The sequence below is a fragment of the Psittacula echo genome (assembly GCF_963264785.1).
Source record: "Psittacula echo genome assembly, chromosome: 2".
Classification (NCBI taxonomy): Eukaryota; Metazoa; Chordata; class Aves; order Psittaciformes; family Psittacidae; genus Psittacula; species Psittacula echo.
Genome location: NC_137737.1, coordinates 59,848,937 through 59,876,673, shown reverse-complemented (window position 1 = coordinate 59,876,673; position 27,737 = coordinate 59,848,937). Strand labels below are relative to the sequence as shown.

The 27,737-nt window shown below is 57.7% G+C and overlaps 4 protein-coding genes across 4 annotated transcripts; 2 read left to right on the top strand and 2 right to left on the bottom strand.

The window, feature by feature from the left end:
• Positions 1 to 1,218: 1,218 nt before the first annotated feature.
• TBRG4 (transforming growth factor beta regulator 4) lies at positions 1,219 to 14,906 on the bottom strand. The gene is made up of 10 exons (XM_080611809.1): positions 14,212 to 14,906; positions 10,551 to 10,868; positions 9,088 to 9,259; positions 7,330 to 7,487; positions 6,705 to 6,815; positions 5,513 to 5,657; positions 4,421 to 4,663; positions 3,668 to 3,779; positions 2,868 to 2,982; positions 1,219 to 1,353 (listed from the first exon to the last, which is right to left on the bottom strand). The coding sequence occupies exons 1-10, from the start codon at positions 14,635 to 14,637 to the stop codon at positions 1,252 to 1,254; spliced, it is 1,902 nt and encodes a 633-aa protein (XP_080467935.1). The 5' UTR covers positions 14,638 to 14,906; the 3' UTR covers positions 1,219 to 1,251.
• Positions 14,907 to 19,577: 4,671 nt separating this feature from the next.
• LOC308216941 (cathelicidin-B1-like) lies at positions 19,578 to 20,597 on the top strand (the record flags this gene model as incomplete). The annotated part of the gene is made up of 4 exons (XM_080609643.1): positions 19,578 to 19,811; positions 20,039 to 20,143; positions 20,252 to 20,335; positions 20,469 to 20,597. 4 exons carry the CDS (start codon positions 19,578 to 19,580, stop codon positions 20,595 to 20,597), a joined length of 552 nt encoding a protein of 183 aa, XP_080465769.1.
• A 403-nt stretch (positions 20,598 to 21,000) lies between these two features.
• On the top strand, positions 21,001 to 21,866 carry LOC308216940 (cathelicidin-3-like; the record flags this gene model as incomplete). Its single annotated transcript, XM_080609642.1, has 4 exons — positions 21,001 to 21,174; positions 21,395 to 21,502; positions 21,608 to 21,688; positions 21,774 to 21,866. 4 exons carry the CDS (start codon positions 21,001 to 21,003, stop codon positions 21,864 to 21,866), a joined length of 456 nt encoding a protein of 151 aa, XP_080465768.1.
• A 1,040-nt stretch (positions 21,867 to 22,906) lies between these two features.
• On the bottom strand, positions 22,907 to 23,983 carry LOC308216938 (cathelicidin-2-like; the record flags this gene model as incomplete). Its single annotated transcript, XM_080609640.1, has 4 exons — positions 22,907 to 23,017; positions 23,441 to 23,524; positions 23,621 to 23,728; positions 23,810 to 23,983. The coding sequence occupies 4 exons, from the start codon at positions 23,981 to 23,983 to the stop codon at positions 22,907 to 22,909; spliced, it is 477 nt and encodes a 158-aa protein (XP_080465766.1).
• Between the last annotated feature and the right edge of the window lie 3,754 nt (positions 23,984 to 27,737).

Below are 27,737 nucleotides of genomic sequence, written 5' to 3'. Positions count from 1 at the left end.
TCTAAAGTCAATGCGTGCGTTTGGTGGTGGCAGGAGGATGGGGGGACGTCGGTGTCCCCTCCCTGTGCGTCCCCAGGGAATCGCCCCGCGCCCGGGTACCGCTGGGGAAGCAGGATGGGTGCCTGCGCGGTCGCCATGGGAACGGCCCTTCTCCTCCTCTCGTCTCCGTGGTGATGGCGAGGAGGATGAGGATGGTTCCCTGGCAACACGGTGGGGGGTGGTGGGGGGACCCCTCCCCTCTGGAGGTGGTAGGGAAGAGATCCTGACGGACGGCTGGATGAATGGCGATGCCCTGGCGGAACGGGTGACCCCCCCCCGACCCCCAGTGACCCTTGGGAAGAGGCAGCCTCTGCTGCAGGATGCGGTGGGGAAACTGAGGCAGGGCCCCAGGGCAGGGGGGGCCGCCTGGCGCCGGTGCCGTGGCTGGGCATGGAGCGATGCCGGTGATGCCGGTGCCAGGAGCAGCCCCGAGCCGTGACTCAGCAGCTCCAGCACTGCCAGGGCCTCTGCCACAGAGCAGGGCTGCAGCCCACAGCACTGCAGGCGGGGACATGCAAACACACGAGGCTGTGCCCCACAACCAGAGGGGATGGAAGGGACGTGGCAAGGACGAGCAGATGGCCACTAATCCAGGCCCAAAGCCATTCCTGGCACCCGGTGCATCACAGCACAGAGGGTTTTCCTGGCCCACCTTGTCCCCCTAACCCAGGTTCACATGTACTATGGGATGCTGTGTGCATGTTGTGGTAGAAAAGGAAGCTACAGAGGCACCACACCATGTTTGGGCAGGATCTAACCCTTCCCAGTTACACACCCCCCATATCCCAGGGCACCAAGGCTCTCTCCCACGCCTACTCCATGGGTCCCACTGCTCTGGGTGGAAATGTCACAGCACCTGAGCCAGCCCATCCTCCCTCCCCTCTGGCACTGCACAGCTGCCTGGGGACAAAGCCCTGCTAATAAAATGGGACTAAGAGAAGACAGGATGGCTCTTAATCCTAATCTCAGCTCAGGCCAGCTTCCTCCGGGTGCTGAGCCACATGGCTGTGTGACAGGCATCCTGCTAAGCATCACCATGGAGCTGTCTCCCTCCCCAGGAAGAGGCCAAGCTGTGCGGCCACCAGCACAGACACCAACCAGCCCTGACCCCCACCACCCCCCTGCAGCCTGCAGCACTGTACAGCAGTGGGTTTATTCAAACACATTTCCAACACAGAGCGGCGCTGCCGGAACCGTGGGGCAGTGCTGTGGTTAGCTTGCCATCTCCTTGGCCAGGACCTTGTTGAGCTTGTCTTTGAGGTAGGCTGTCCGCTGCCGCTCGGCCTTCAGGTCCAGGAACTCGTAGTGGGGCACCTGCAGCAGGATGGGGCGAAGAGGAGATGGCGTCAGAGCCCTGAGATGCAGAACAGCATCCTCAAGGAGTCTCTCCCACTGGTACATGGCTGGTCCCCATCACAGCAGAGGTGGGCGCTGAACTTGAGGCAGCCATGGGGATGGGTGAGAGCACCCAGTGGTCCCGCCTGGAAGCGGCATTGGCACCCAGGGGAACGAACCACAGACAATTCAGGACTGTCCCCAAATAAACCCACGTGACGACCACTGAACAACGGGCCTTCTGTGAGCAGCTGGGATGGCACAAAGCATTTGGGCAGCCCCGGTGACCACCCTGCCCCTTGTAGAGAAGGATGTGGGGCAGCACCTTCACTGCGTGGAGGCTCGGGGACCTCCTGAGCACCAAACTGTTTAGTTTTCCATATGGACGCAGAGGACGTGCAGGGCTGCATGTCCCTGCCGCCAGCCCATCCCATCCTTCTCCCTGTGCCTGTCCCAGCCTGGTGAGCCGTGGATGAAGTGTTTATTTGGAGGGCAAGCAGCTGGGGGAGAGGCTCACGTGCCCAGCCCTTGCTCTCTGGCTGGAGGGTGATGGTTCAAGCTGCATTAGAACACTGACACCGGCACATCATTCCTCAGTGGTGCCTCTGCCAGCCGGTATGAGGGAGCAGCCGTGTCTGGGGGGATCCCACCACCCACCCCTGCCTCTATATTTAGCAGGGCTGAAGCTGCAGGAAGCAGCACTTCCCTTCTTCTCCTCCTCCTGTCTCCCTGAGCCTTCCCAGCCAGCCAGAGTGGGGGATTATGCAAGAGGCTGGAGGGAAACAGCAGTGGTGAACCTCGAACCTCACTTCACATCAGCCTCAAAGTTTGGCAATGAGCTCAGAGAGCTGGAAGGAGGATGCTGGGGAAAGGCTGAAGCTCAGGGTTCTCACATGGAAGAGCAGCGGACAGACAGGGGAGACCGCAATGATGCTCTGGGGTGACATGCGGCCCCTTCAGCCTTGAAAGAGCCACGCAGCTTGGGCACTGCTGAGCCCAGGCTCTGCAGGGCAGAGGGATGGCTCCCTGCCCGTGCTGGCAGCATGCTGAGCCACCCTCCCTCTTCCCCCAGAGCAGCCAGTAGCAGAGCAGTGCTTGCTGCCTGCCAGAAGAGCTATAATTACCTCCAGAAAGCTAAATAATGCATGACCCCATGGCTCCAGCGCAGGGGATCAGCACCCTAAGACCTTGTCTGCTGTCCTCCTTGATTACCAATACCCCCACACCACCTTTAGGCTGCCTAGCAGGTGGCCTGGAGGGGATCACAGCAGCTAATCCCAGTGACGGCAGGCAGGAGGGCGACCTGCCGAGCCATCCGCATGGAGCTGTGGGCACCAGGGAGCGCTTGGGGCTGGCCTTGGGGTTCTGCAGGACCCAGAGCCATCAGGAAGGTGGTGGTGGGGGTAAGAAGGAAGCCAGACCCCCCTCCATGAAGGTGTCTGCTCCTTCATCTCCAGGGAGTCAGAGACCCCTCTCTACCCACGGCTACTCACGTCCACCACAAGGAAGCCGGCTGCCTGGATGTGGCGCCGGGCCATGACGAAGCGGCCCAGCAGGTCCTTGCTTCTGTTGCTGAAGTTGGGGAACTCCCACCGGAGGAAGGCGACCCTAGCAGACGCAAAGGGGAGCAGGAGGCTGTGAGAGGCTGGGCATGGGCAGCATAAGCAGAGCTGGCAGCAGCACCCAGATCCCAAGGGCAGCCATGGCAGAAGGGCCTGCTCCACCTCTGCTGATTGCCCTGTGCCAGCGGGACACAGATTTATCCTGCTGGAGCCATTATCCTGCCTCTGAGCTATCCAAGAAGCACCAGGACAGCGGCTCAAGCGCAATTTATCCACCATCCGTGCCTGGCAGCAAACTGAACGGGGTGATGCTGCCTTTTCCAGGCAGGAAGTAGGCAGCTCAGGGCCCTGCAGGCACCCAGGCTCCATAGCAGACAGATCTGGCAAAGGCTTTCTTCAGAGGGAAAACTATTGGCACAACCTGTATGTGGCCCCTTCCCTTGCTGTGCTGCCACCAGGTTATCTGGCCAGAGCAGCGCCTCGCTCCAAAATGCTACCCTGGGTGGGGATGGCACAGCCTTACCTCAATTTCTCTCCAGTGCCCACCCCTTCTGCTCCCAAACAAGGGGGCACACAGCTGGGCATCATGTCCTCAGCACACATCACTGGCTACGGTGACCGGGAGGCACAGAGACCACAGCTCCACACGACCACAAGGGCAGAGCCCTCCTCCTCCCTCTTCCCTTGCAAGCTCCTGCCCAGCTGGCAGCCACAGCCGAGCCCAGACCCACCTCCTGGCGCCTGATGGCAATGGCTTTGTCCCTTCTGGGCAGAGCAGATGGGGAGCGGCAAAGTTCTTCACAGGGAGAGGTTTATTTTCACTGTTCACCACCATCTCAGCATCTGCATGGAGAGGACGGAACACAAGGATTCCTGAAATCCCACCTGGATGCTGCTCACATCATCTCTCTCAAGACTGATGATGCAGAGCATGCAAGGTCACAGAAAACCCATCCTTGCTGAAGCCATGGAGCAGCTCTGCACACACGGCCAGGGATGGGGTCTGCTTCCCGAGCATCTCCTCAGGCAGAAGACGTGTCCATAGCCTGATTTTAGCGCAGCATCCCACGGGGAAGGGGATGTGGGGCTCATGGACCACAGAAGTGGCTGTGGCAGCTGTCTGGCCAATCCTTGCTATGGAAGAGGCAGGGATCGAATTTGACAGGGCTGCAGGAGAACAGGGAGCTGGGGGAACCTGGGGTGGGCTGGGAGAGCCCAGGGTGCAGCAAAGGAAGGATTAGTAGAGCCAGAAGGCTCTCACCAGCCTTGATGCTGGTTGGCTGGAGGAGGAAGGCTCTGCAATTTCTGCTCTGCCATGAGTTGGGGGAAAAGATGAAACAAGGCAGGGCAGCTGCAATGAGGATGCATGAGGCTGAAGAATGAGGGGGTTAAACCCTGGTAGCTGTATCTGAGCCCTCAAGTCCAACTCCCTCCACTGCTGGGGTCCCACTGCTGTCTGTGGAGGGGGCAGAGGAGGCACTCACCGATCTGCCAGCCGTAGATGGTGCGTGCATCAAAGCGCCCGTTGTCCTGGCTCCCCAGCACCCCCACCAAGGCCTCCCGCAGGCTGCTCTGCAGCAGGGTCACCTTCTCCCCTGCTGGCTCTGCCACGCTCAGCATCTCTGGTGGCAGGAATGGCCCTCGGTAGTCAGGGCTTTCCAGCTTGGCAGCAGCATTGATGTGGATGAGCTTCAGCTGTAAGTTCTGGGCCTTGAGGGACTGATCACCTGGTGGGAGGAGAGAAGCAGAGCTCAGACACGGCCCAAAGCCTTCGTCTGTTGGCCTGTGTAGCCTGTGTGACTGGGATTCCTGGTTCGAATCCCTCCGTGATGGTTCTCTGCCTACTGGCATAGAGATACAGTCCAATGGCCAAATGCTGGGGGGCTCACAGGAAGACAGTCAAGCCAGAAATCCCTTGTTTGGCAGGGACAGCACCCAGTGTCTGTGGTGTGATGTTGTTCCCAGTGTCCCAAGGGAAGGGAACATGGGGCTCACGGACCACAGAAGTTGCTGTGGCAGCCGGCTGGCCGGTCCCCACCACGGAGGAGGCAGGGATCGAATTTGACAGGGCTGCACCTTCCCAGCAGTCATCATTTGGTGAGGCAATACAAAGCCCTCCAGTCTCGAGGGGATCCCCTTGGCTATCACTGTCTTGTTCTCCTCCTCCCCATCATACACAGGCATGAATCCACAGCCCAGGGGGGCTGTTGGAAGCCATGGCTCTCATTAGCCCAGCTCTCCTGGTGCTGCTGCCCTGCACTCTGCATGCCTGGGTACCCTGCACGGAGCTGCGGAGGATGTGTTAGAGCCACTCCTAATGAGATCTATTTCCTCGTGGTTCATAGAATTATAGAATCACTTGGGCTGGAAGGGACCTTAAAGCTCGTTCAGTTCCAGTCCCCTGCCATGGGCAGGAACACCTTCCACTAGACCAGGTTGCTCCAAGCCCCGTCCAACCTGGCCTTGTTAACAAGCTGTTAACCTAAATTTAGAAGGACCAGGCTCAGTAACCCCACTCCTTGTCCCAGGTCTGAGGTTCCTGGGCCCTGTCCCACTGTCAGAGATGTCCATCTCACCTCGGATCTGAGTGTGGAAGTCAGGTGCCAGTACTTGCTGCAGGTAAGGAGCCTTGGCCTGCTGTAGCACGCAGAGTGACCACACCAGGTCTGTCAGCAGGTGAGGCTCCAGGCTGTGCAGCTGGCCCTGGAGCGCCTCATGGACCTGCAGAGAGGGAAACCAAGCAGCTCAGCTCAGCACAGTGCTGCTGACATCTCGGTCTTGTGGACAACACACAGGTCTGCCAGCTTGACAGATCCCTGAGGCCTTATGGTGCAACTGATGTGCACCATCTTCTCTACAGCAGTACTTCCTCCCTTGGTTATCTGCAGAAGGGAGGACACTAAGATCACTCCAACGTGTCCCTGCAGCTCATGAGCTGTGGTCTGCAGGCCCAGGATGCTGCATCACTGCAGGGTAACACACCACTGCAGCCAGCCCTGCCACAAGGCAGCGTTCAGGAAACGGAGGGCTGGAGGCGAAAACCTCATCAGGATCTGCAACTACAAGAGAGCTGGAAGGGTCTGAGGCTGTATGGTTGGTGTCATGGTGTCTGCCCAGGAATCACAGCAAGAGCCTGGAGCTCTGCACCCTCCCAGGGCTCTTCCTTTTCTACAATGTCTCAAAAATAAGTAGTTTTCCACTTGCTACAAAATCCCCCTTCACAGGACCATGATTAATGCTGACAGGGGGAGCCCTGGATGCTACTTCCCCACCTTGTCCTTCTCACTGTTGCAGAGAGGCCTCCTGCTCCCCAGGCTGGCCTGGCCACAAGGGACGGGCTGCCCTGTGGTGGCACATAGGGCCTTGCCAATTAGAGACACCAATATCTGGTATCTTGGGCTGCACCACCTGTAGCGTGACCAGCAGGTCGATGGAGGGGATTCTTCCCCTCTGCTCCACTCTGGTGAGATCCTACCTGCAGTCCTGCACGTCAACATCCCCATGCTGCTGGTGTCTGGTAGAAAAGGAGCCCTGAAGGGCCAGCTATGGACTAACTGGTTCAGCTGTTGCCCACACGCAGCAGGGGAGCACCGTGAAGGTTTTTCAGCCTAGCCAGAGCTCTGGGCTCCCTTTTCCCATTCCCCACACCATTTACAGCTGCCTCAAACCACCCAACACCCATTTTCACACGGAGATGTGCTAGAAGGAGATCTGCAGCCTCCCCACTGACAGAGTTGATGAAGAGGGGGAAAGGAGGAAGAAGGTTACCATGTTGAAGAAATCTTCACTTCCACTGGGCTGGAAGTTCAGGCGAGCAAAAGACAGGATGATACTGCACAGATGGGTGACTGACAGCTGCTTGGTGTTGTCCAGGGCGTACTACGGGCAGAAGCAAAGGTTTAGGTCTGTCTTATATCAGTCTAAAATCAGGGAAACACTGAAACCGTGAGCCAAGGATGCACACAGCCCAGTGGCAAGATGGGAAAATGAGAGCAAAAGATGTTTTAGGGCTTCCCTGGGATTTTATTCTGGCACAAGGGAAAGCTGTGAGTGGAAGCAGGGCTCTGGAATATTCCAGAATAGATGCAAAATGCAGGCACATAAACTGGGGCAGAGCTGGGGGAGAGCAGCAGCACTGGCAGCACTGATAGTGTGGCTGAGACCAGCCCAGCTCCACACGGATCCCCAGTGCTGACTTTAGCGGAACATGATAATCAAGTCCTGTCAGACTCAATTACAGCCACTGGCTGGGTAGGGAAAACAGTGACGACATCCCAGCGAGCATCCCGGGAAAGGTGGGGGAAAACTGCTCCCACCTCCAGGAACTGGGGGGGGTCACAGCTGCCCTGGTGCAAGTGGGAGCTCCCCAGCCCTCCTCAAACCTCCTCCTCACCTGTGCAATGGCCTCAAACAGTGGCAGGCTGAGCCACTTGAGGAGGGCGAAGGATCTGATGCAGCGTGTCACCTCGATGGGCGTCATGGTGGGGATGTGGGGTTGCAGGTCGGTGGCTATCTTCTGGAAGACCTGGGGCTGGTGGAAATTCAGTTTTCCTTAAAGGAGCAAAGAGAAAGGGGCAGCCACTTACAAGGAGCTGGTATGGGAGCTGTGCCTGGACGGGAGGTGGCAGCACAAGGAAAAGCACGAAGCTGTTCATTTTGAGCAGAGGGGGACTGCCCCCCCCGCAGCTGCCTTGGCCCTATCCTTTCTGGTCAGACCAAGTCTCTACCACATCCTGCTGCACTCACCACCTCTCAATCCCGGTGCCAACTCATGGCTCCAGCCTCCACCTAGTGCTAGTAGCAGAGTTTAGCTCCAATGTCTGCATCTACAGATCCTGGTCTGGCCAGGAGGGCCCTGAACTCCCTAAGGCTATCAGAAACCTCACGAGGTTCAAGCCGGCAACGATCAGCAACCAGCAGCATCAAGACCCGAAGGGGCCTGGGTCAGTGTGCACCAGCCACGAGGGAACAGTCCCCACAAGAGGGGCACAGGCAGGGTCTGAGACCGGCTGCAGCAGCAATGACAGGTACAAACCATCCTGACACAACAGTGTGGCAGCTACAAGCATTGAAGAGAAAGGTCAGCACAGGGTCCTGGCCAAGAGCATCTCCACTGCAGTGGCTACAGCACTGCCAGAGCCTGTCCAAACCATGTCCAGCCATCGTAGTTGTCCACTTTGTACATTTTAAGGCTGGGGAACTGATGGATTAGCTCTGTGTATGATCCAGACTCATATACACTGTCCAACTGCCCTTCCTTAGCTGGAGGATCTACAGCCCTGCCTCTGAGAAAGGCACCCAGCATGGGTTTGGAAGATGTGACACACGGAGCATCCACCACTCTCCTTGAAACTTGTTCCAGATTAAACCAACTTACCAAAGCTGGTAACATCAACGAGAGAAGCACAAGCTCCTTCCAAAGCCAGGTCTACTGGGTTATTTCTTTATTTTAAGGGTACAGCTAACCTATGAAGGCTGTCCAGGCCATAGTGGCTGTCAGAAGAGCTGGAGCTGTTCCCACCACCAGAAGCTGGGCAATCAACTGAAGGAGAGCTCTTCCTTGGCTCTCCTGGCTTCCTTTATCTCTCCTTGTTTGTATTTTCCACTGGCTACCAACAGTGAGAGGAGAATAGGACCACATAACATTGCATGGAAAGAGGAGCCAGAGAACTATGGATCTTAAGCTAAATTATCAATCAGTGCTACTCTGCTGTTCATAGACCTGTTGTGTGCCGGGTCTGTGACCATCATGTATCTGGTGGCTATGGTCTAGCCTGGGCCCAGGAACATCATCATGATGGCTGTAACCACCCCTGTGTCTTGCTAGTGCTTGTACACTGCAAGGGAGAGGGGCTCCATGACACATGGACCACCCTTCCAAAGTGCGCTCTCACCACAAATCCCCTTCTTTCAACATGCTGGATGGAAAATGGCATATTTGGGTTCATTCTACCTGTGCTTGGAGCTGGAAACTACCTTACTGTGCTGGCTGGTATGTTAGGTCCAGCCTAATGCCTTTAGGCATTTAGCACACCCATGAGCCTTTATCTGACTGTGGCAGCAATATCAAATTCCCACTCAAGTGCCCCAAATCAACTAGACTCTACCACGTGTAACATCCAGCAGGTCCCAAAACAACCAATCTCCTTACCATAGGCAAAAATTAGGTCCATCAGGACGTTGAGGCTGAGCTCAGAGTGTTTCTGAATCAGGTGGTAGGACATGGCTCGGAGCAGAGGCACGCAGCGCCGGTTCTGGTAGGCTAGAGCCAGCGTTATTTTCCGGATGTCATCGGGGTTGAATTGTTCAGCAAGCTCCAGAGCCTGCCAACAAATGTTTGGAACAGCCATGTAAACAGAAACCACAAAGCTTGAGTACCTCGAGAGTCCTGCATCCAGCTCAAGCGAGTCCAGAGGAGGCCACAAAGATGCTACGAGGCCTGGAGCACCTCTGCTACGGAGACAGGCTGAGAGAGCTGGGCTTGTTCAGCCTGGACAAGAGAAAGCTCCAGGGACACCTTAGAGCAGTGCCTAAAGGGGCCAACAAGAAAGCTGGAGAGGGGCTTTTGACAAGGGCAGGTAGGGGCAGGACAAGGGGGAAAGGCTTTAAACTGACAGAGGGGAGACTGAGATGAGATCTGAGGAAGAAGTTCTTCCCCGTGAGGGTGGTGAGGCCCTGGCACAGGTTGCCCAGAGAAACTGAGGCTGCCCCATCCCTGGCAGTGTTCAAGGCCAGGTTGGACGGGGCTTGGCTCAACCTGGTCTAGTGGAAGGTGTCTCTGCCTGTGGCAGGGGGTTGGAACTGGGTGAGTTGTAAGATCCTTTCCGACCCAAACCATTCTATGATTCTACAAAAGCAAGCTGCGGATCCAGCCTTTACACAGAGTGGGATGCACCATTGCTACCAGCTGAGCCCCTCCATGGGCGACAGGGACTGGAACCATCAGCGAGTGTTCAGCACATAGCGAGGCTAAGCAGCTGGGAGGGAGCACGAGGGCAAGCAGACCCTTGTTCTCTCAGCAGAGCTCATCCAGGATCTCCCTGCTGCTGGTTCTGCCTCCTGCAGCAGGTAGGATCTCAGCATCCACTCCATCCGTAACATGCTGTCAGGCAAAGACTGACAGGGCAAAGGCACCCGCTGGCGGATCAGCACCCGTTTTCCACTGTAATTTCCATGTCATTTGCAAGACACAAACCCAACATCATTAATTTGGGTTCTGCATAAGCCAACAACCCCATCAGATCCAGCTATAGCACTCTGCCTTGCCACATGCTGGTGTCTGCAGCATTTATTTATCCCCAGCGTCCAGGCAGAGGGACAGTGGGGCTCAGGAGCTACAGATGTTGCTGTGGCAGCTGTTTGGCCAGTCCCCAGCACGGGCTGGATGAGGACTGAATTTGACGCAGCTGCATTCAGGCCTCCTGCAGCGGTTCTGACCCAAGAAAGCACATTTCCCTACTCCAGTGAGGAACAGGGATGCACTGAGCCTGTGTGGAATTAGTGTTCCCACATGGGATGGGCTGAAGGTTATGGGACTTTCCCCGCTGTTGTCACCTACAGGGAGGTCATCTGTCTGAAGGGAATGGAGAGGAAAGTGAGAGCCCAAGCCCATACCTTGTCCTCCAGCCGGTCCATCAGAGCTGGGGAGATGTGCCCAACCCTGCTCATCAGCATCACCACGGTTCGGGTGCCCTCGAGCTCAGTCCAACGCAGCTCCAGCTTCTTGATGATCTCATTCAGCAGCTGGCTTTCCTTCCCCTGCCTGACCACCAAGAACTCCGCCAGGGAGGCAAGATGCTTGAAGGTGAAGCGCCGCAGCCTCCACAGCACCTCCTGCTCCACTGACTGCATCTCCCTACTGTTTCTGTCCATCCTCAGGGAGTAGAGGCTCTTCAGAAGGCTCACCAAGGCGTTATTCCACACCTGAGAAATCTGGCAGCAAAAAGAAGTAAGGGAAAGGTGTTGATCAGAGACAGCACGAGAGTATTGAGCTGCCAGTCGTGCCAAACACCAGGCAATGCTCTCTCTACAGGAAGAACTGCACAGCAATGAGGAGGAGGCAAGACAGACCTCCTTAGGCTGAGGACATCTAGCTGTCCCCCACGACGACAGGAGACCTCTGCTCCCTCTCACAGGTGTAGCCTGCATGCTCAGAACCAAACCAAAGCAACCCAGGCCCTGGTGAGGAAGAGGAACCTCAATGCCTGTACCAGAAGTTGAAGCCACACAAGGATCCCAGCAGCATGGATGAGCTGAGAAGTAACCACGCATGTTACTTATAGAGCTCTCTCTGCCTCAGAAAAGAAGCTACACAGATTTGCTATCAGCTGGATGAAATACTTACTCAGACTTTACCCTTCTCTTGAAGCACTTACGCTTCCTTGTGGTGTGGCTGGTGAAATGAAGAGCGGTGGGAAAGAGTTATAATTCAGGGGCAGAAACTTGAGGGCCTTGAGGAGGAAACACCATGGGTCTCCAATACGCCTCCGCCCCTCAGGTCAGATGAAACTTATCCTGAAAGCTCTGATTTCTCTCCAGTGCCTCTGAAAGCGTCTTCCCTGTAAGGCCCTGGCATGAGGCCTTGGCACAGGTTGCCCACAGAAGCTGTGGCTGCCCCATCCCTGGCAGTGTTCAAGGCCAGGCTGGATGGGGCTTGGAGCAACCTGGTCTAGTGGAAGGTGTCCCTGCCTGTGGCAGGAGGCTGGAACTGGATGAGCTTTAAGGTCCCTTTCAACCCAAACCATTCTAGGATTCTATGATATGATTCTATGAAAGGAAGCTGGGCATGAATCCTACCAGCTGTTTGGAGCACCAGGACCTGGCCACGCCACACTCTGCCCACTGAACTCTGCCTGCCCACCACTGGCTCTTTCCCATCAGCAGCCCCAACGTGAGGAAAAGCTCATGATTTTCCACCAGCCATTGGTCTTCCAGCTTTCACCTCCTTCAGCATTCATCCATGAATGCTGTTTCCAGCCTCAGCTTCCCCAGCTGTGCTCTACTGCTGCTAGGCAGCACCAAAAGGCAGCTCCAGTCTGAAAGCTCTCCTGATTGGTATAAAACCAACCCTGATCCTTAGCACAACATCATTTCTTATGGGCCCTTCAGAAACCATCACTGCACCAGCTACTCTGGTACAGAGCACTGCACTTGTGCTTGACACAACATCCCAACAAAATGATTGCAGGAATGAGGAGTTGCTTCTCAGTGTGGCTGTGCAGGAAGGAAGTGAAGCAGTGCTGTGAGACATTGAATTTCAAGCAAGAGGGACCATGGGGGTTTGGGCAAAGGCTTTAACTCTCCGGCCTGTCCAAACTCCATCACTTCCACCAGCATGGCAAATTCCTGAAGTTCAGCACCTCGGGCACAAGAATGACCTGAGCCCTGCCCCAGTGCTCTGCTAAAATGTAGAACAGAATCACATCAGGATGCAGCTGGGAAAGGAGCAGAGCTCATGATGTGGCCCAGTGCACTCACAACGTCACAACAAGAACCAGACTGCTCCTCCAGCTGATCCCTCACCTTTTTTCCCCATTCACATGTACAAAACTCACCTCACTACCAGCCTTCCTCCTCAACACTGTCCTGCCCTATGCCTCACCTACTGTGCAAAATCTCTGGCTCGTGGACATAAGGACATTGCAAGCTGATTAATTTCAGTTTCTTTGCACCGGAGTGTTTTTGCATCTACACAACATTCAACTTATGTTCACTTATCTGCATCTGTGGCTGCAGTAACAGCTCACTGGAGAAGAACAAGCATGTCTGCAGCAAGTTTGCTTGCTTTACATATCGAAATTCCTAGCTACACCCCCTTTGGCAGTTTCCAGCACTGCTTCGCTTGTTGTATCACTCGTGCAGTGTGACAGCTTGCCTTTGCAAGCGCTGGGGCATCCGTTCTCCCCCAAGGGGTCTTAAGGACCCCATGCCAGCCCTTTGATCAATTGGGGTGACAATGACACAGAACCATGTAAATCAGAAGCAGTAAAACTTTTAATCCAAATACAGTGGCACCAAACCATTACAGCCCATTACGAAGCTAAATGGGCAGCCTTTGGAGAAATCCCACCTCTCTGCTACCCTTAGATGGGTTTTACGGAGCAGAGATTATGGATAAAGATGAATACAAGGTGTCTACAGAACACTTGTACACTCAGGGCCTTACCAGGAACCTCACCAAGTTCGCAATTCAAGTTCACAAGTCAGAGCAATCCCCTGTACCAGCACAGACTGTGGGATGGATGGAGGGATGGATGGACGGACTGACAGCAGCCTTGAGGAGGACCTGGGGGTACTGCTGGGTGAAAAATGGGACACAAGCTGGCAGTGTGCGCTTGCAGCCCAGAAACCAACCGTGTCTGGGCTGCATCACCAGCAGCATGACCAGCAGGTCAAGGGAGGCGATTCTCTCCCTCTGTTCTGGTGAGGCCCCACCTGCAGTCCTGCATCCAAGTCCGGGGCCCTGAGAAGAACTTTTTATAGGGACATGTAGTGACAGGACAAGGGGAATGGCTTTAAACTGACAGAGAGAAGATACAGATGAGAACTTAGGAACAATAACAAGTTCTTCCCTGTGAGGGTGGTGAGGCCCTGGCACAGGTTGCCCAGAGAAGCTGTGGCTGCCCCATCCCTGGCAGTGTTCAAGGCCAGGTTGGACACAGGGGCTTGGAGCAACCTGGTTTAGTATAACGTGTCCCTGCCCGTGGCAGGGGTTTGGAGCTGAATGATCTTTAAGGTCCCTTCCAGTCCAAAACATTTTGTGATCCCACACTCTGAAGCCCATGAGCTGCAGTTATTTTTGCAGCAGCTGGCAGGGCCAGCACCAACCACAGCAGATGACATTGAATTTGAGAGGGCTGCTGAGGTTTGACAGTACGAAGTGCAGAGCACAGTGCACTGGTTCCCTTCAGATGCTTCTTCTTACTCAGTGGCTTCTCTGCTGTCTGGCTGTGCAGCTCTGCTGTGCCTTGGCCAAATGCAGCTCTATCTTACTGTGAAAACAGAAAACTCATGGGAGCAGGAGCAAGGCAGCGTTTATTGAGAATGTTCTCTTGCTGCATTTTGTCTCTGGTACAAAAAGTGGACATTTTAGATAGCAAAAATGAGGCATCCTGCCTAGAGCTGCTCATTTTCCCTCCTGATCCCAGCAACTTCAGCTTGGAAAGGGAAGCCACAACCCCCTAATAAGCTGCACTGTTTAAATCCCAGGAGCACTGTCTGCTTTCCACCTTGTATTCCTTCCCCAAACTGCTTCTGTGGAAAGGAGGGAACTCACCTGGGAATCCATGATGCTGACAAGCTGCTGGAACCGCTTATCTAGCACAATACTCTCTGTTTCCAGCTTTTTTTCTGCTGCAAGCCGGGAAAGTTGAGTAATTATTAGGGAGGCCTGGTTGCTAGTAAGGGAATGGAGTTCAGCCAGCTGCAGGAGCTCCTGAGGACTTGTGGCTGTTTCAACCAGTTCCCCAATCAACTTGTACTCTTGACTTCTGCTGTCCTCCACCAGTTCTTTGACTGAGAATCCATCTGCCCAGCTGGAAGGGCTTGAAGTATGAAATGAAGCGAGAGCTGCTGGAGGCAGAGCCCTTGCCACTGCCACCTTCCCAGCTGGCACCAGCAGGGATGACGGGGCTGCCGAGACAGGAGAGATGAAGGCACCGAAGTGCCGCCAGCAGCAGCGTCGCACCAAGTGGGCTGCCATGGTGGAAGGCCGGGGCTGGTAACCAGCTGGGGCTCAGCGCCGCATATCAGGAAAACTGTGAAAGGAAGAGAAACACTTTAGGTACATGAAAAGTTAATAAATAAATATGTGGTGGCCAAATTCTAGTAATGGTTGTGTTCCTGCCTGTGGCAGGGGGTTGGAACTGGATGATCTTCAAGGTTTTTTCCAACCTAAAGTATTCTACGATTCTATGACTAGCAATATTGGATGTGAGGGGGCAATAAAACGTTTCTGATGATCAATTAACACTGCTGTGGCAGAGGCACAGAATGGCTAGCTGCTGGTCTGGTGCACACCCAGCTCCCCACCAGCCCTGACTGGGCCTCACCTGTCCCTGGCAGTGCTCAAGGCCAGGTTGGATGGGGCTTAGAACAACCTGGTCTAGTGGAAGGTGTCCCTGCCCGTGGCAGGGGGCTGGAACTGGATGAGATTTAAGGTCCCTTCCACCCCAAACCATTCTGGGATTTGATGATTCCCCTCCCCGCTGCTCCCGGTTTCCCCACACCACCTCCCTGGGCTCCCACCTCCCCTGCTCTGCCCGCGCTCCTCACAGGCCCGAGGCCTAGCCTCGCCGCCGGTCGATTCCCCTCAGAGGCCCCCCACCCCGAGCCCAGCCCTCCGCCCCGGGCTCTTCCCCTCAGCGGCCCCGGGCCCGGCTCTCCTCTCCCCGCCGCAGGCCCGACCCGGTCCTCCCGCTCCCGCCGCGCCTGACCTCGCCCGCCCCAGCCGCACGGCGGGCCGGCACGGAGGCACCGCACGCATGTACGCCGGCGCAGCCTGACTGCGTCATACCACCACAGCGAGCGCCCATTGGTTTAGGCTGCGGCACTTCCGGCGCGCTGCGCGGTGGGTGGTGAAGGTGGCGTGGTCACCATGAGGCAGTGGGACTCGGGGTGGGTTCTTCTTCGCTGTGTTGTGGGAATGGTTTGGGTTGGAAGGGACCTTAATGGTCATCCAGTTCCAAGCCCCTGCCACAGGCAGGGACGCCTTCCACTAGACCAGGTTGCTCCAAGCCCCATCTAACCTGGCCTTGAACACTGCCAGGGATGGGGCAGCCACAGCTTCTCTGGGCAACCTGTGCCAGGGCCTCAGCATCCTCACAGGGAAGAACTTCTTCCTCAGATCTCATCTCCATCTCCCCTCTGTCAGTTTAAAGCCATTCCCCCTTGCCCTGTCCCTACCTGCCCTTGTCAAAAGCCCCTCTCCAGCTTTCTTGTCAGCCCGTTTAGGCACTGGAAGCTGCTCTAAGGTGTCCCCAGAGCCTTCTCTTCTCCAGGCTGAACAAGCCCAGCTCTCTCAGCCTGTCTCCATAGCAGAGGTGCTCCAGCCCTTGGAGCATCTTTGTGGCCTCCTCTGGACTTGCTCCAGCAGCTCCACATCCTTCTTACTTTGGGGCCCCAGAGCTGGACACAGAACTGCAGCAGGGTTTCAAGAGAGCAAAATACGGGGATAGGGTGGGTGAGCTCAGGCTGCTGTGAGCAGCAGGTGTTCTTGGGGTTGCGTCTCTACAAGCTCCAGTGGGGCTGAGCCCCCATGCTGATTCCTCCATTGCCCTCCTCCTTCCTCGGACCCCTTAAAGCCCTAACATGTGCAGCCGCTTTGGCTAGAGGGCTTCTTATAGGGTGGATTTCCCCGCAGCCCTCCCCAGGCTGCAGGGCTGATGAAGCATCCATGTCCTCCCCTTTGCTGTTGAGGTTGTCACCAGCAGAAGTTACCCATGTTCTGCCTCTCCCACCCCCTGTGTTTTCTTTCCTGCTCTGTCCATGTCCAAACAGATCAGAGCCCGGCTGTGAGAACTAATGAAAGGCAAATAAATCTGTGGGTTGCCAGGAATGAGGAGGGGCAGCTCAGTCTTGAGGTGGTCAAATAAAGTGGGGACTGATTTATGAGCAGATATTTTCCACAGCTCGGGGCCCTCGTGTTTGCTTTTGGGGGTGTTGTTTACCCCTGCTTCCAGCACAGGGTGAGGAGTTGGCCTGAGAAGCGCAGCTGTAGCTGTGTGGGATGTGATTACCCCGACTAAAACTCACCAAACTTTTCCCTTTGTGTTCCCAAAATGACCTTGCAGGATTTCATGTCTGTTTTGAGAGAGTGGAGCCTGCTCGGGGTTTACACAGGACACTTGAAACCAATACTATGAGGTCTTGACACTGGTTTTTGATTGCTGCTAAATCCTAAGTTTGAGCTGGTGCACCCTCCCGTGGGACCCAGCCTCTTGCGTTGGGCATTGTTCCAGTTTCTGCTCTCTACAAGTGTCCAGGGCAGTGATCCTGCTTTCTGACCAGCTTCCCCCCTCAGGATCTTGAGCTTCACCATCCCATGGTCACCACAGCCGATGCTGCCCTAACCTTCTCGTGTCCACCAGCTCCGTCCTGGTTTGTAAGCAGGAGGTCCAGTGGAGCACTTCTGGCTCCTCGGTTGCCTGGTTCTGGAGCCATCTTCCAGGCCGCTCATGGAGTAATGTGTCCAGTTCTGGACCCACAAGTCAAGAAGGACCCAGACAGAGTGGAGAGGGTCCTGAGGAGGGCCAGGATGATGGTCACAGGGCTGGAGAACCTGCTGTAGGGGGGAAGATTGGGGGAGGTGAGTCTCTTCTCCCTGGAGAAGGCTTGTAGGGACCTCATCCCAGTGGTGGAGGCTTTCAAGGAGCCATGAGGAGAAGACAAGGGACAGTGGGTACAGGGAGAGGTTTCATCTCAACTTAGGTTATACAGTGAGTCATTGCCTGGAAGAACCTCCCCAGGGGCATGGTGGGGTCCCCATCACTGGAGGCTCTCAAGATGAACATGGAGTGCAGGACAATTCTATGTAGGGTCCCTTGTCCATGGAAGTTTGGACCTGGTTGCACGTGGATCTTTCCAGGGCCAAGCTGGGCTGTCCGATAGATCTGTGTTTGAGTGTCCATCCCTGGGGACTTCCCACTGGCTGTGACCTGGGTGCGCTTGTCCCTGCTTGATCTAGAGGCTGCTGGCAGAGCGTACTCAATGGCTTTCACCAGCCACACAGCTCTGAGCCTGGAGGGTGGCTTTGGGCTTCCACTGGCTGTGCATGGCGGTGCAGATGGGGGTTGAACAGAGGGTCATCTTCCGGGCAGGGTTCCTTGAGCTGCTCTTGGAGATTCCTGCTTGGCTTCGGAGAGGGCGGCTGCTCCCAGGGCCAGTGTTTGGTCAAACCCACTGTGTTTGCTGAGAGCTACAGGAGTCTTCGTTGGCAAATGTTTTATCCGCCCAGCCATAAAACATCACCGGGGGCTGGAAAGCCCCGGCCGTGGGGCAGGGTGGATTCTTCATCCAGCCCCATGGGAGAACGGGGTTGAGAACCCGATGTGGTGTCAGCCTGTGTCCCCACCAAACCCGCGTCAGCTCTGTGGTGGTCACCTGTAAGAACATCGAGTCCAACTGTTTGCATGGCACTGTCAAGGCCACCACTAAATCGTGTCAATCAGTGCCACATCTACACGTGTTTGAAATCCCTTGAGGGACAGTGACTCCCCCGCTCCCTGGGCAGCCTGTTCCAGTGCCTGACAGCCCTTTGGGGAAGTAATTTCTGGTAATATCTGATCTATCCCTCCCCCGGTGCAACTTGAGGCCGTGTCCTCTTGTCGCTTGTTACTTGGGAAAGAGACTGGTTGAAGGATGGGCTGAAGGATGGACTTCACCTGACTACAACCTCCTTTCAGGCAGAGGGACTATTGTAGAGAGCAGTAAGGTCTCCCCTGAGCCTCCTTTCTCTCCAGACTAAATCCCCCCAGGTCCCTCAGCCGTTCCTCATCACAGAACTTGTGCTGCAGACCCTTCACCAGCTTCATTGCCCTTCTCTGGACCGGCTCCAGCACCTCAGTGTCTCTCTTGTAGTGAGGGGCCCAGAACTGAACACAGGATTTGAGGCACAGCATCACCAGTGCCCAGCACAGGGGGACGACCACTGCCCTGGCCCTGCTGGCTACGCTATTGCTGATACAGGCCAGGATGCCATTGGCCTTCTTGGCTGCCTGGGCACAAGCTGCTCGTGTTCAACTGTCGACCAACACCCCAGGTCCACTTCCACTGAGCAGCTTTCCAGCCACTCTTCCCCAAGCCTGGAGCATTGCATGGGGTTGTTCTGATCAAGTACAGGATCTGGCACTTCGCCTTGTTGAACCTCACACCATTGTCCACAGCCCATTGATCCAGCCTGTCCAGATCCCTCTGCAGAGCCTTCCTACCCTCCAGCAGATCAACACTCCCAGCCCAATTGCTGTCATCTGAGGGTGCACCTGATCCCCTCATCCAGGTCACTGACAAAGACACTAAACAAACTGTGCTTCAACACTGAGCCCTGGGGAACACCACTTGTGACTGGCCACCAACTGGGTTTAGCTCCATTCACCACCACTCTTTAAGCCCAGCCATCCACCAGTTCCTTTACCCATCCAAGCTGTGAGCAGGCGCTTTCTCCAGGATAATACTGTGGAAGACAGTGTCAAAGGCTTCATCCAGCTCTAAGGGAGAACGGGGCTGAGAAACCCAACCTAGTGTCACCCTATGTCCCCATCAGACCTGGCTCAGCTCCTTGGTGATCACCTTGGCGTGGTGGTACCCAGGACCAGCACCCTCCCTGGAGACGTTGTGGTTCAGCATCACCCTTGTCCTCATTTCACCTCCCTGGGCATGCAGTGGCCTTCCATAGGGGACCTTCATGGTGGGGGGACCTCAACCCTGTGCCCTCTCTTCTGCTGAGCAGTGCTGGGCCAGCTGCTGCAGTGGCCTGGGGGTCAAAGGGGGATGGACTCATCTCCTGGCCAGATTCATCCCACTGGGAATTCCCCAGTGTCAAAGGGGGAAGTGCCAGCCCGTGGGAACGCCCGCGCTGGCCATGCCAGCACATCCAGGGCAGATCCCATAAAAGGGCTGCGGGCACAGAGGGTGGCAGGAGGCAGGATGCGGCCGTGCCAAGTGCTGCCGCTGCTGCTGCTGCTGGGGCTGGCCAGAGCCACCACACCGGGGCCAGATGGATCCACACCAGGATCGGCTGGATCCACCCCAGTGTCCCTGCCAGGGCTCTGGACCGTGAGCTATGAGGACGCCGTCTCAGCGGCTGTGGAGCTGCTCAACACAAGGATCGTCACTCCCTATGTCCTGTGGCTCCGGGAGGCGCAGCCCCGGCCTGGCTGGGTGAGTGCTGAGCTCCTCCATCCCCATTGATGCACCCCGGTGGTGCAGGATCCGTCCCTTCTCAGGGCTGTATCGTCCTGTTTTGGGGCTGGGTCTGACCCACTGTGGGGACGCTGCCCACCCAAGCTGAGGATGGGGCTGACCCATCTCCAGCCTGGATGTGGCTTCTCCTGGGGCTGGATCCCTGAACCAAGTGGGTCCCTTATGGGTCCTGTCCCCTCTCCCAGCCTGGGGACCTGCAGCACCCGCAGGAGCTGAGCTTCACTGTGGAGGAGACCTCGTGCCGGGCACCGGGGATGGCCACCGCCTCCTGCAAGAGCCGCTGGTTTGGGGTGAGGCTGCGTCCTGTGGGTCCCCAGCAGGGAAACCGAGGCACGGGGAGTAGGGTTCAGGCTGCTCTCAGCCTCATCTTCGCTGTGTCCCACTCTGCTTCCCCGCAGGCAGTAAGCTGGTGCCGCGGCTACGCCTTCCTGGAGCAGCAGCAGCCCACGGTGGAGCTGTCCTGTGAGAAGATGCCCGTCGCGGTAAGGAGATGTCCTCACCGCACCCCCTTGGCTTTGCTTCTCTCCCCTTCTGCTGTGGGACACGTCCCCGCGGGGGTCACCCAGACCCCCTCGCCATCCCCCCGAGGTTTGACACCGCTGCTTCTCCTCCCAGCTCGGCCCGATCCGGAAATCCGGCGCCAAGAACCTTTTTGGCAGGATCAAGGAGCGTTTCAAGGGCTTCTTCCAGTGCAGCAAGATCTGGATCCGTGACAAACTCAACCTGAAAAAGCCCAAATCCTGAGCGGGTGATGCCGCATCCCCCCTGCCCCGTGATCCCGCCCGGGCGCTCTGCTTCCAATAAACATCCCTGCAATGATCCCAGTGTCATTCCGGTCCTGCGGGTCCCTGCGCCGCACCATCCCTCCCTGTGCCCCAACAGGGAGCGGGGATGATCCCTTAGAGCTCCTGGTCCAACGCCCAGACAAGGGGCTCCAAGGGCTGGGGACACCCCCGGCGGTGTGGTTGTGTCCCCAGTGGGGACTGCCAGCACTTGGGACATGCTCAGGACCCGCCCCCAGGCCGTGTCCCCCCCCACAGTAACTGCCGCTCTGTGGGCTGGGGCCAGGCGTTTCCGGAGGGGGGATGTTCCCCAGCCTCCCGGAGCAGGGATAAAAGGGGATGCAGGGGGTGGCCGTGGGACAAGGATGCCGAGCTCCTGGGCACTGCTGCTGGTGGTGCTGGGGGGGGCCTGCGCCCTCCCTGCCCCGGCCCCCCTGGCCTACACCCAGGCGCTGGCTCAGGCTGTTGAATCCTACAACCAGCGCCCCGAGGTGCAGAACTCCTTCAGGCTGCTCAGCGCCGACCCCGAGCCCGCCCCGGTGAGTGGCACCCCACAGGGACCCCCCCACCGTGATCCCCGACTCAGGCTGCCCAGTGCTGACCCCAAGCCCACAGGGACATCCGGGGGACACCAGGACCTATGCGTGAGGAGAGGTTTAGAGGTGCGGGGCAGGATGCAGGGGATGGTCCTCACTGGACTGGCTCTGGGCGCCTGGGGATGGGTGCCATTTCTCCCTGGTCACGCTGTCCCCATCCCAGAACGTCCAGCTCAGCTCCCTGCAGCGCCTCAACTTCACCATCATGGAGACGCAGTGCCCGGCGCGCTCCGGAATCCGCCCCGATGCCTGCGAGTTCAAGGAGGATGGGGTGAGGGACAAGGGGAGTTCTTGGGGGGTGACACCTCCTGTGGGGTCCCCAGCCTGGGGCCATTCCCCCCTGCATGTCCCTGTGCTCAGCCCCTGCTCTCTGCAGCTCGTCAAGGACTGCTCCGCACCCGTGCCCCAGCGTGGCGGCTCCGTGCTCGGTGTCACCTGCATAGACTCCACCACAGACGTGAGTTGGGGGATCCCAGGATGCTGCAGGACCTAGAGGGGGATGTGGGGCTCCCCTCACCCTCTGACACCTCCTCTCCCCACAGCCCGTCCGGGTCAAGCGCTTCTGGCCGCTGCTGGTAACAGCCATCAAGACGGTGGCCGCTGGTGTTGGCATCTTCAAGTCCTTCAAGGGGTGAGCCCCCCTCGAGGGGCTGCCATCTCCTCCCCTCCCACTTTGGTGTCCCCCCTTCCCCAAATAAAGCTGCTTCCCAGCCCCACTGTGCCTTTTCCTGCCGCTATCACCCCACTGGGGACCGGGTACGTGGGAGACAGGACGGGGTGTGATGCTGATGGAGGAGGGTCCTGGGGTGGGGAGCAGAGTCAGCTCCCCCACATGGGCCTGGCATCATCTGAGCCCCATGGGCACTGCCAACTCCCCAGGCCTCATCCTGGCACTGGCCTTATGGGGGGTCTTGTCTCCTTGGCACCGAGACAGCACCCCAAGAGCAAAGGTTCCCCTGGGAGCTTGTGCCAGCCATGGGGAGTCCCCATAGGGTGCGTGTGGGGGGACTGTTGGCCCATGTGGGGTGGAGGGGAACAAGGGGTTACATCCCCAGGGGCCACCAGAGCCAGGGCTGCAGCCATGACCGTGGTCTGGCCGCTTTTGGGGTGCAGGGGTCTCCATGCCCCAGTGTCCCCATCCCAAACTGCCTGTGACAGCACTGGTGGCACAGCTGAGGCCAGTCTGTGCCCCCCCAAAGGGCAGGGATCAGTCACTGGAGACCCCTGGGAGCTGAATGCCCCATGGCCCTTCTCTTGTTCTCCATCACCCATAGGGACGGTGTGGGCAGTGGAGCCCTCTTGTATCTCCATGGGTAGCCCATGGCCCTGGTGCCTCCCGCACCGCCATCACCATCGTTTTGGGGGTACAAACCGCTGTGAGGACAATGACGCCACGGGGGTGATGTGGGGTGGGATGGGAATGGTGCCTTTTCTGGGAGGCGGGTGCCCTGGGGGCTCCCTGGAGCAAAACCGGCCCCTGTCCCCAGTGTCAACCCCATGTCCCTTCAGGTCCAAGCTCTTGATCCCCAAGGCGATTGGGACGTATAGGGCCACCCACAGGGATGATGTGGGCAGTGGAGCGCTCTTCCCGTGTGCCTCAATTCCCCTCCTGCCCCCCAGGAGGCAGCCAGGAGCCGGCTCACACACACGGGCCGTGAACAGCCCCTTTATTGGTTCAGCCCACCCTGATGGTCACATCGGCTCTGCCACTGATCCTGATCTTGGGCCTAAAGCGCCGGATCTTGCTCAGGAAGCGCCCGAACCGGCCACGCTGGACCAGGACCGGCTGTCGGAGGGATAACGGGGTCATCGGGATGCTCCAGACCCTGCATCCCACCCGGGGACCCCGCACCTTGGACGCTGCACCCAGGACCCCCCCCCCCCCCCCCAAGGACCCCCCCAGTGGGGACCCCCCAGCCCAGAGCCCGCACCCAGGATCCCTGTACCCGGTTCCCCACACCTGGTCCCTGCTCCCATCACCCCTGCAGGACCGTGCACCCAGCACCCTGCACCCATAACCCCATGGGTGCCCCAAGACCCCCAATCCCACCCTCCACTGCGGGCTGGAGTTATCCTGGTGGGATGGAGACATTGGGTTGTCCCTTCTGGGGACGGCAGACCCCGAGATGTGGGGAGGAAGGGAGGAAGGACCCTGACACCCATGGGTGCTCCCACCTACTGTCAGTGGGTGCTGCCCCCCAAAACTCACATCGGAGGAGGCATCATTGCAGCTCAGGTTGATCTCAGGGGAGTTCTGCAGGAACTGCACCGGCCCTGAGCACTCCTTGATGAGCTGAGGGGTAAGACATGACACCCAGTGTCACCCCAAGGACCCCGCTGAGGACACCCAGGACCACTGTGGGTGTCCTCCCCCCATCCCCATCCTCACCCCATTCTCCTTGAAGTCGCAGTCTTCGGCGTTCACGCGGGAGCTGGGGCTGCACTCCGTCTCCATCATGCTGAAGTTGAGCACCCGCAGCGTGGTCAGCTCGACGCCCTGTGGGGAGACAAGCGTGTGTGTGGGTCACTAAGTGGGGGGGGGATCACGGTGGGGGGGTCCCTGTGGGGTGCCACTCACCGGGGCGGGCTCGGGGTCGGCGCTGAGCAGCCTGAAGGAGTTCTGCACCTCGGGGCGCTGGTTGTAGGATTCAACAGCCTGAGCCAGCGCCTGGGTGTAGGCCAGGGGGGCCGGGGCAGGGAGGGCGCAGGCCCCCCCCAGCACCACCAGCACCAGTGCCCAGGAGCTCGGCATCCTTGTCCCACGGCCACCCCCTGCATCCCCTTTTATCCCTGCTCCGGGAGGCTGGGGAACATCCCCCCTCCGGAAACGCCTGGCCCCAGCCCACAGAGCGGCAGTTACTGTGGGGGGGGGACACGGCCTGGGGGGGTCCTGAGCATGTCCCAAGTGCTGGTGTTGTCACATCTGGTCCCTACTGGGGACATGGCCCCGCTCCCTCAGGGAGCCTCTTGAGGGGAGTTGTGGGATCCCATTGCTGGTGTTGGGGCAGCAACACCAAACCCCAAGGGTTGCCCCATCTCTGTTGCCCAACACTGTGGGGTGTTCCCCTGCCCCCCAAGCTGTGTCAGCCCCACACACGCACACATATGACCCCAAAACATCTTTATTCCAGCTCCTCTGGGGATGGGGGGTGGCGGGGCGTCCCCAGGAGGGATGTGCCAGCGTGGGGCCGAGGCTGCTGGGGTGGCTGTGAGGAGGAGGATGATGATGATGATGATGGGTGACCTGGGTTGGTGCCGACGGCTCGTGGGGTGCCGGGGGAGCGGGGCTGGGTGCTGCCGCTGGGCTGCTGGGGGAGAAATAAGGGTGAGCTTCACTCTGCAGCCAAAACATGTTCCCAGAGTGGGGGGGACACATCCCCACCACTGCCCCCACCAAAGGATTTGGGGCACGGAGCCCTCACCGGCTCCTTGCCGCACTCCACCATTGACAGTGGCACGTCGGGCAGGAAGGCAAAGACGGAGACCTGGGCCGTGCACCGCTGCACCTGGGGACACACAGACCCTGAGCACCTTGGAGGCACCTTTCTGTCCCCCTCCATGTGTCGGGGGGACCCTGTCCCACTCTTACCCTGCCCGGCCGGGCTTGGCAGCCGGCCCCGCGGCGGTCGGGCAGGTTTTTGGGGCAGGCGGGCTGCCGGGCGGTGAAGTTGATGCTGAAATGGGTGCCCCAGTCGAATGTCTGCCGGGAGAACAAGGACCTTGGTGGCTTCCCAGTGCCGATGGGGAAAGGGGTCCCACCGGGATGGGTGCCGGAGCTGCACCCCCCCCGTCGCCCGCCCCGCTCCTACCGTCCTGGCGACTCCCAGCATCTTCAGCAGCCGCAGCTCCTGCCCGTGGGTCTCCAGCACCGAGCGTGCCAGGTCGCGGGGAGCAGGCAGCGCCGGAGGCACGGCAGCACCCGCGGCCAGCAGCACGGCTCCCAGCACCAGCGCCATGCGGCCGGGAAAGCGGAGGGACCAGGGAAGCGGCCGGCAGCTCGGGATCGGGAATCGGCTGTCAGCTCTGCGCGGGGCCCCAGCTCCTCCGGCTTCGCCTCCAGGATAAACACTGGGCCCCGCTGCCGTGGGGAAGGGATCGGGTTGCCGGTGTTTTCCTTGGCCGGGTGCCGTGGTGGGTGCCTGCCCGGACCTGGCGGAGATGCCGGGCTGATCCCCCACCGCGGCCCCTTCCCTCCGTACACTCCCCATTTCACAGCGTGACAGTACAAGTGATGACCCCGGGATCCATCCAGCTCCCGCTCCTCCCGAGCCGGGTGTGAGGGCATCGTCCCGGCTCCTATGGAAAGAAAACCCAGGAGTTGCCTCCCCTCTCCCTGTTTCATTACAGTTATGGGGATGTTTTTAAACCCCTCTCACTGTGCTCAGAGCTCAGACTTGTCTAAACAGCCTGGCCTCAGATGGAGATCACGCCATCGCCCTTCCCACCCCACTTGGAAACGCCACAGCAGCTGGCCAGGGGATGAATTTCTCCTGGGTTTAATATGAAAAGGGTAAAGTGACAGTAGAAGTGCCCTTCTGGGGTAGGGACACAAAGGGGAGAAGCAGCACAGCAAAAGCCTGGGTGACTGGGGCTCGTTTCTCCAGAATTCAGTATCGCTCTGTGCCTTTATGGACACTTGGCTGAAGCGCTGGGAGCTCCCCTTTGCCTTTGGTTCATCCACAAAGGGAAAGCAAAGAAATGCCTGGGAAGGAAACCCAGAAGACTGGCTGGGGGACAGCTGAGGCCCCTGGGACCACCGTGCTTTGAGGACCAGCCTGGGAGCCCGTGGATCTGCAGCAGCCCCGGCTTCAGCTGGTCTTAATGATGCTGCTCCTGCAAGCGTGTCTGATCCAATATTCATGTCTTTATAGACAGGAAGCCCCTCTGGGAGAAGCTGGGAGGGAGAAGGGATGGAAGGTGGGACAACGGCCTGCTGGGAGAGTTGATGCATGTGCATCAAAGCCTCCTATGCACAAGGTGACCACCAGGACACGTCCTGAAGAAGATGCTATGGGGTTGGGAGGAAGAGGCAGGTCCAAGGCCACAGGGCCACAATCCCCATGACTTCCCCCGGCAGCTCTCAAAGCTCAGGGATTGCTGCCAGAGACAGAAAACAGTATGGTCCTTCCCCACAAGAGGATGGAGGTGCCCCATCTTCAAAGACCCCATCACAGCTTCAGGTCTGGTACTCACAGCCTGAAAACCAACTTCATTTTCATTCCAGTGTTCATGGGTGGTTTCTTTTTTGATTATTTTTCCCTTTTTAAAGAGTCTTAGCAGCATGGAAACCCCCAACTGAATAACCCAGCAGCTGCTGTACATGGAAGAAATAGATACCTACTGACAAACCACGTTTATAGCCAGATACATTCATTATATATACCTAAAATATACATAGTACCTGAATATATAGACATCCACATATACACCCAAAGTTCAAATCCCGAGTGATGCTGGGAGACAGGTAGAAACAAGATGGGAGGCTGGATGCGGGGACTGGGGTGAACATCCAGCTCCTCCCTGCTTGGAGCTGGGAAGGGGACAGGTTCCGAGCCCCCCCAACACACTGGGATTGGGCAGGACAAGAGGTGAAAGCCTCATCCCTTTGCGGCTGCCGGTGGGATTAGTGTCAAGTTCTTCCTGCCCAAGCAGGCAGGGGTGGCAGCTGCCTGTCCCTGCCTGCCCATGGCAGTGGAAGAGGTATGGCTTTGCTGAAGGGTGGCATGGGAGGACACGGGCATGAAGAGAGCCCCGGAGGGATGGCGGTTCACAGTCATGCAAGAGGAGTGCTGAAGAGCTGATACAGGCAAGGACTTTGCAGGGAAGGAGCTGCTGTGCTGCCTGCACGCTGCTGCTTCAGCCCTGGCAGCGCTCGGCCTTGCGTCTTGGTCCTGGCACAAAACCCACTGTGGGCTTCCAGAGCTGACACATTCAACGCTTAATTTTCTTGGCCTTCCTGAAAGATACTGGCCATGCTCTGCTCCAACTGCCTCTGAAACATCGACAATATCCAATAATTATAAAGACATCCTGTAAGTTAAAAAATACCTTGGCCTATTTCCTATTTTGAAACCCTATGACTGTTGCTTAGTGTCGTTTACATTCAGCCTCCTCGTCCAAAGCTTGCTAAAACCATGCGATGGTTTAACCGACCGGTTCTCCTCATCCTAGTTTCTCCATCATGTGGCTCTTGTGGAGAAGTTTTCCCCACCGAGCTGAAGAAAGCACAGCTCTGCTCTGGGAAGCCAGCGATGTCTTGTGTAAGAAGCACCTTAGAAAGGGCAGAGCCTGGATGCGGTCTGGGAAGTGCTGCCGGTGGGGTTTTTCTGTCTCAATAAGCCAGATGTATTTTCAAAGTCATTCAAGTGGCAGTTTTTATGTCGCAATTAAGCCTTTCCCCGCTCCCCCAGCCCTTCCCAAAGGTGCAGCCGAAAGCAGACCGCAGGGCGATGTGGAAAACCCACGGCGAGAAGAAGGATTCGCTTGGCCACAGCTCCGAGTGCAGG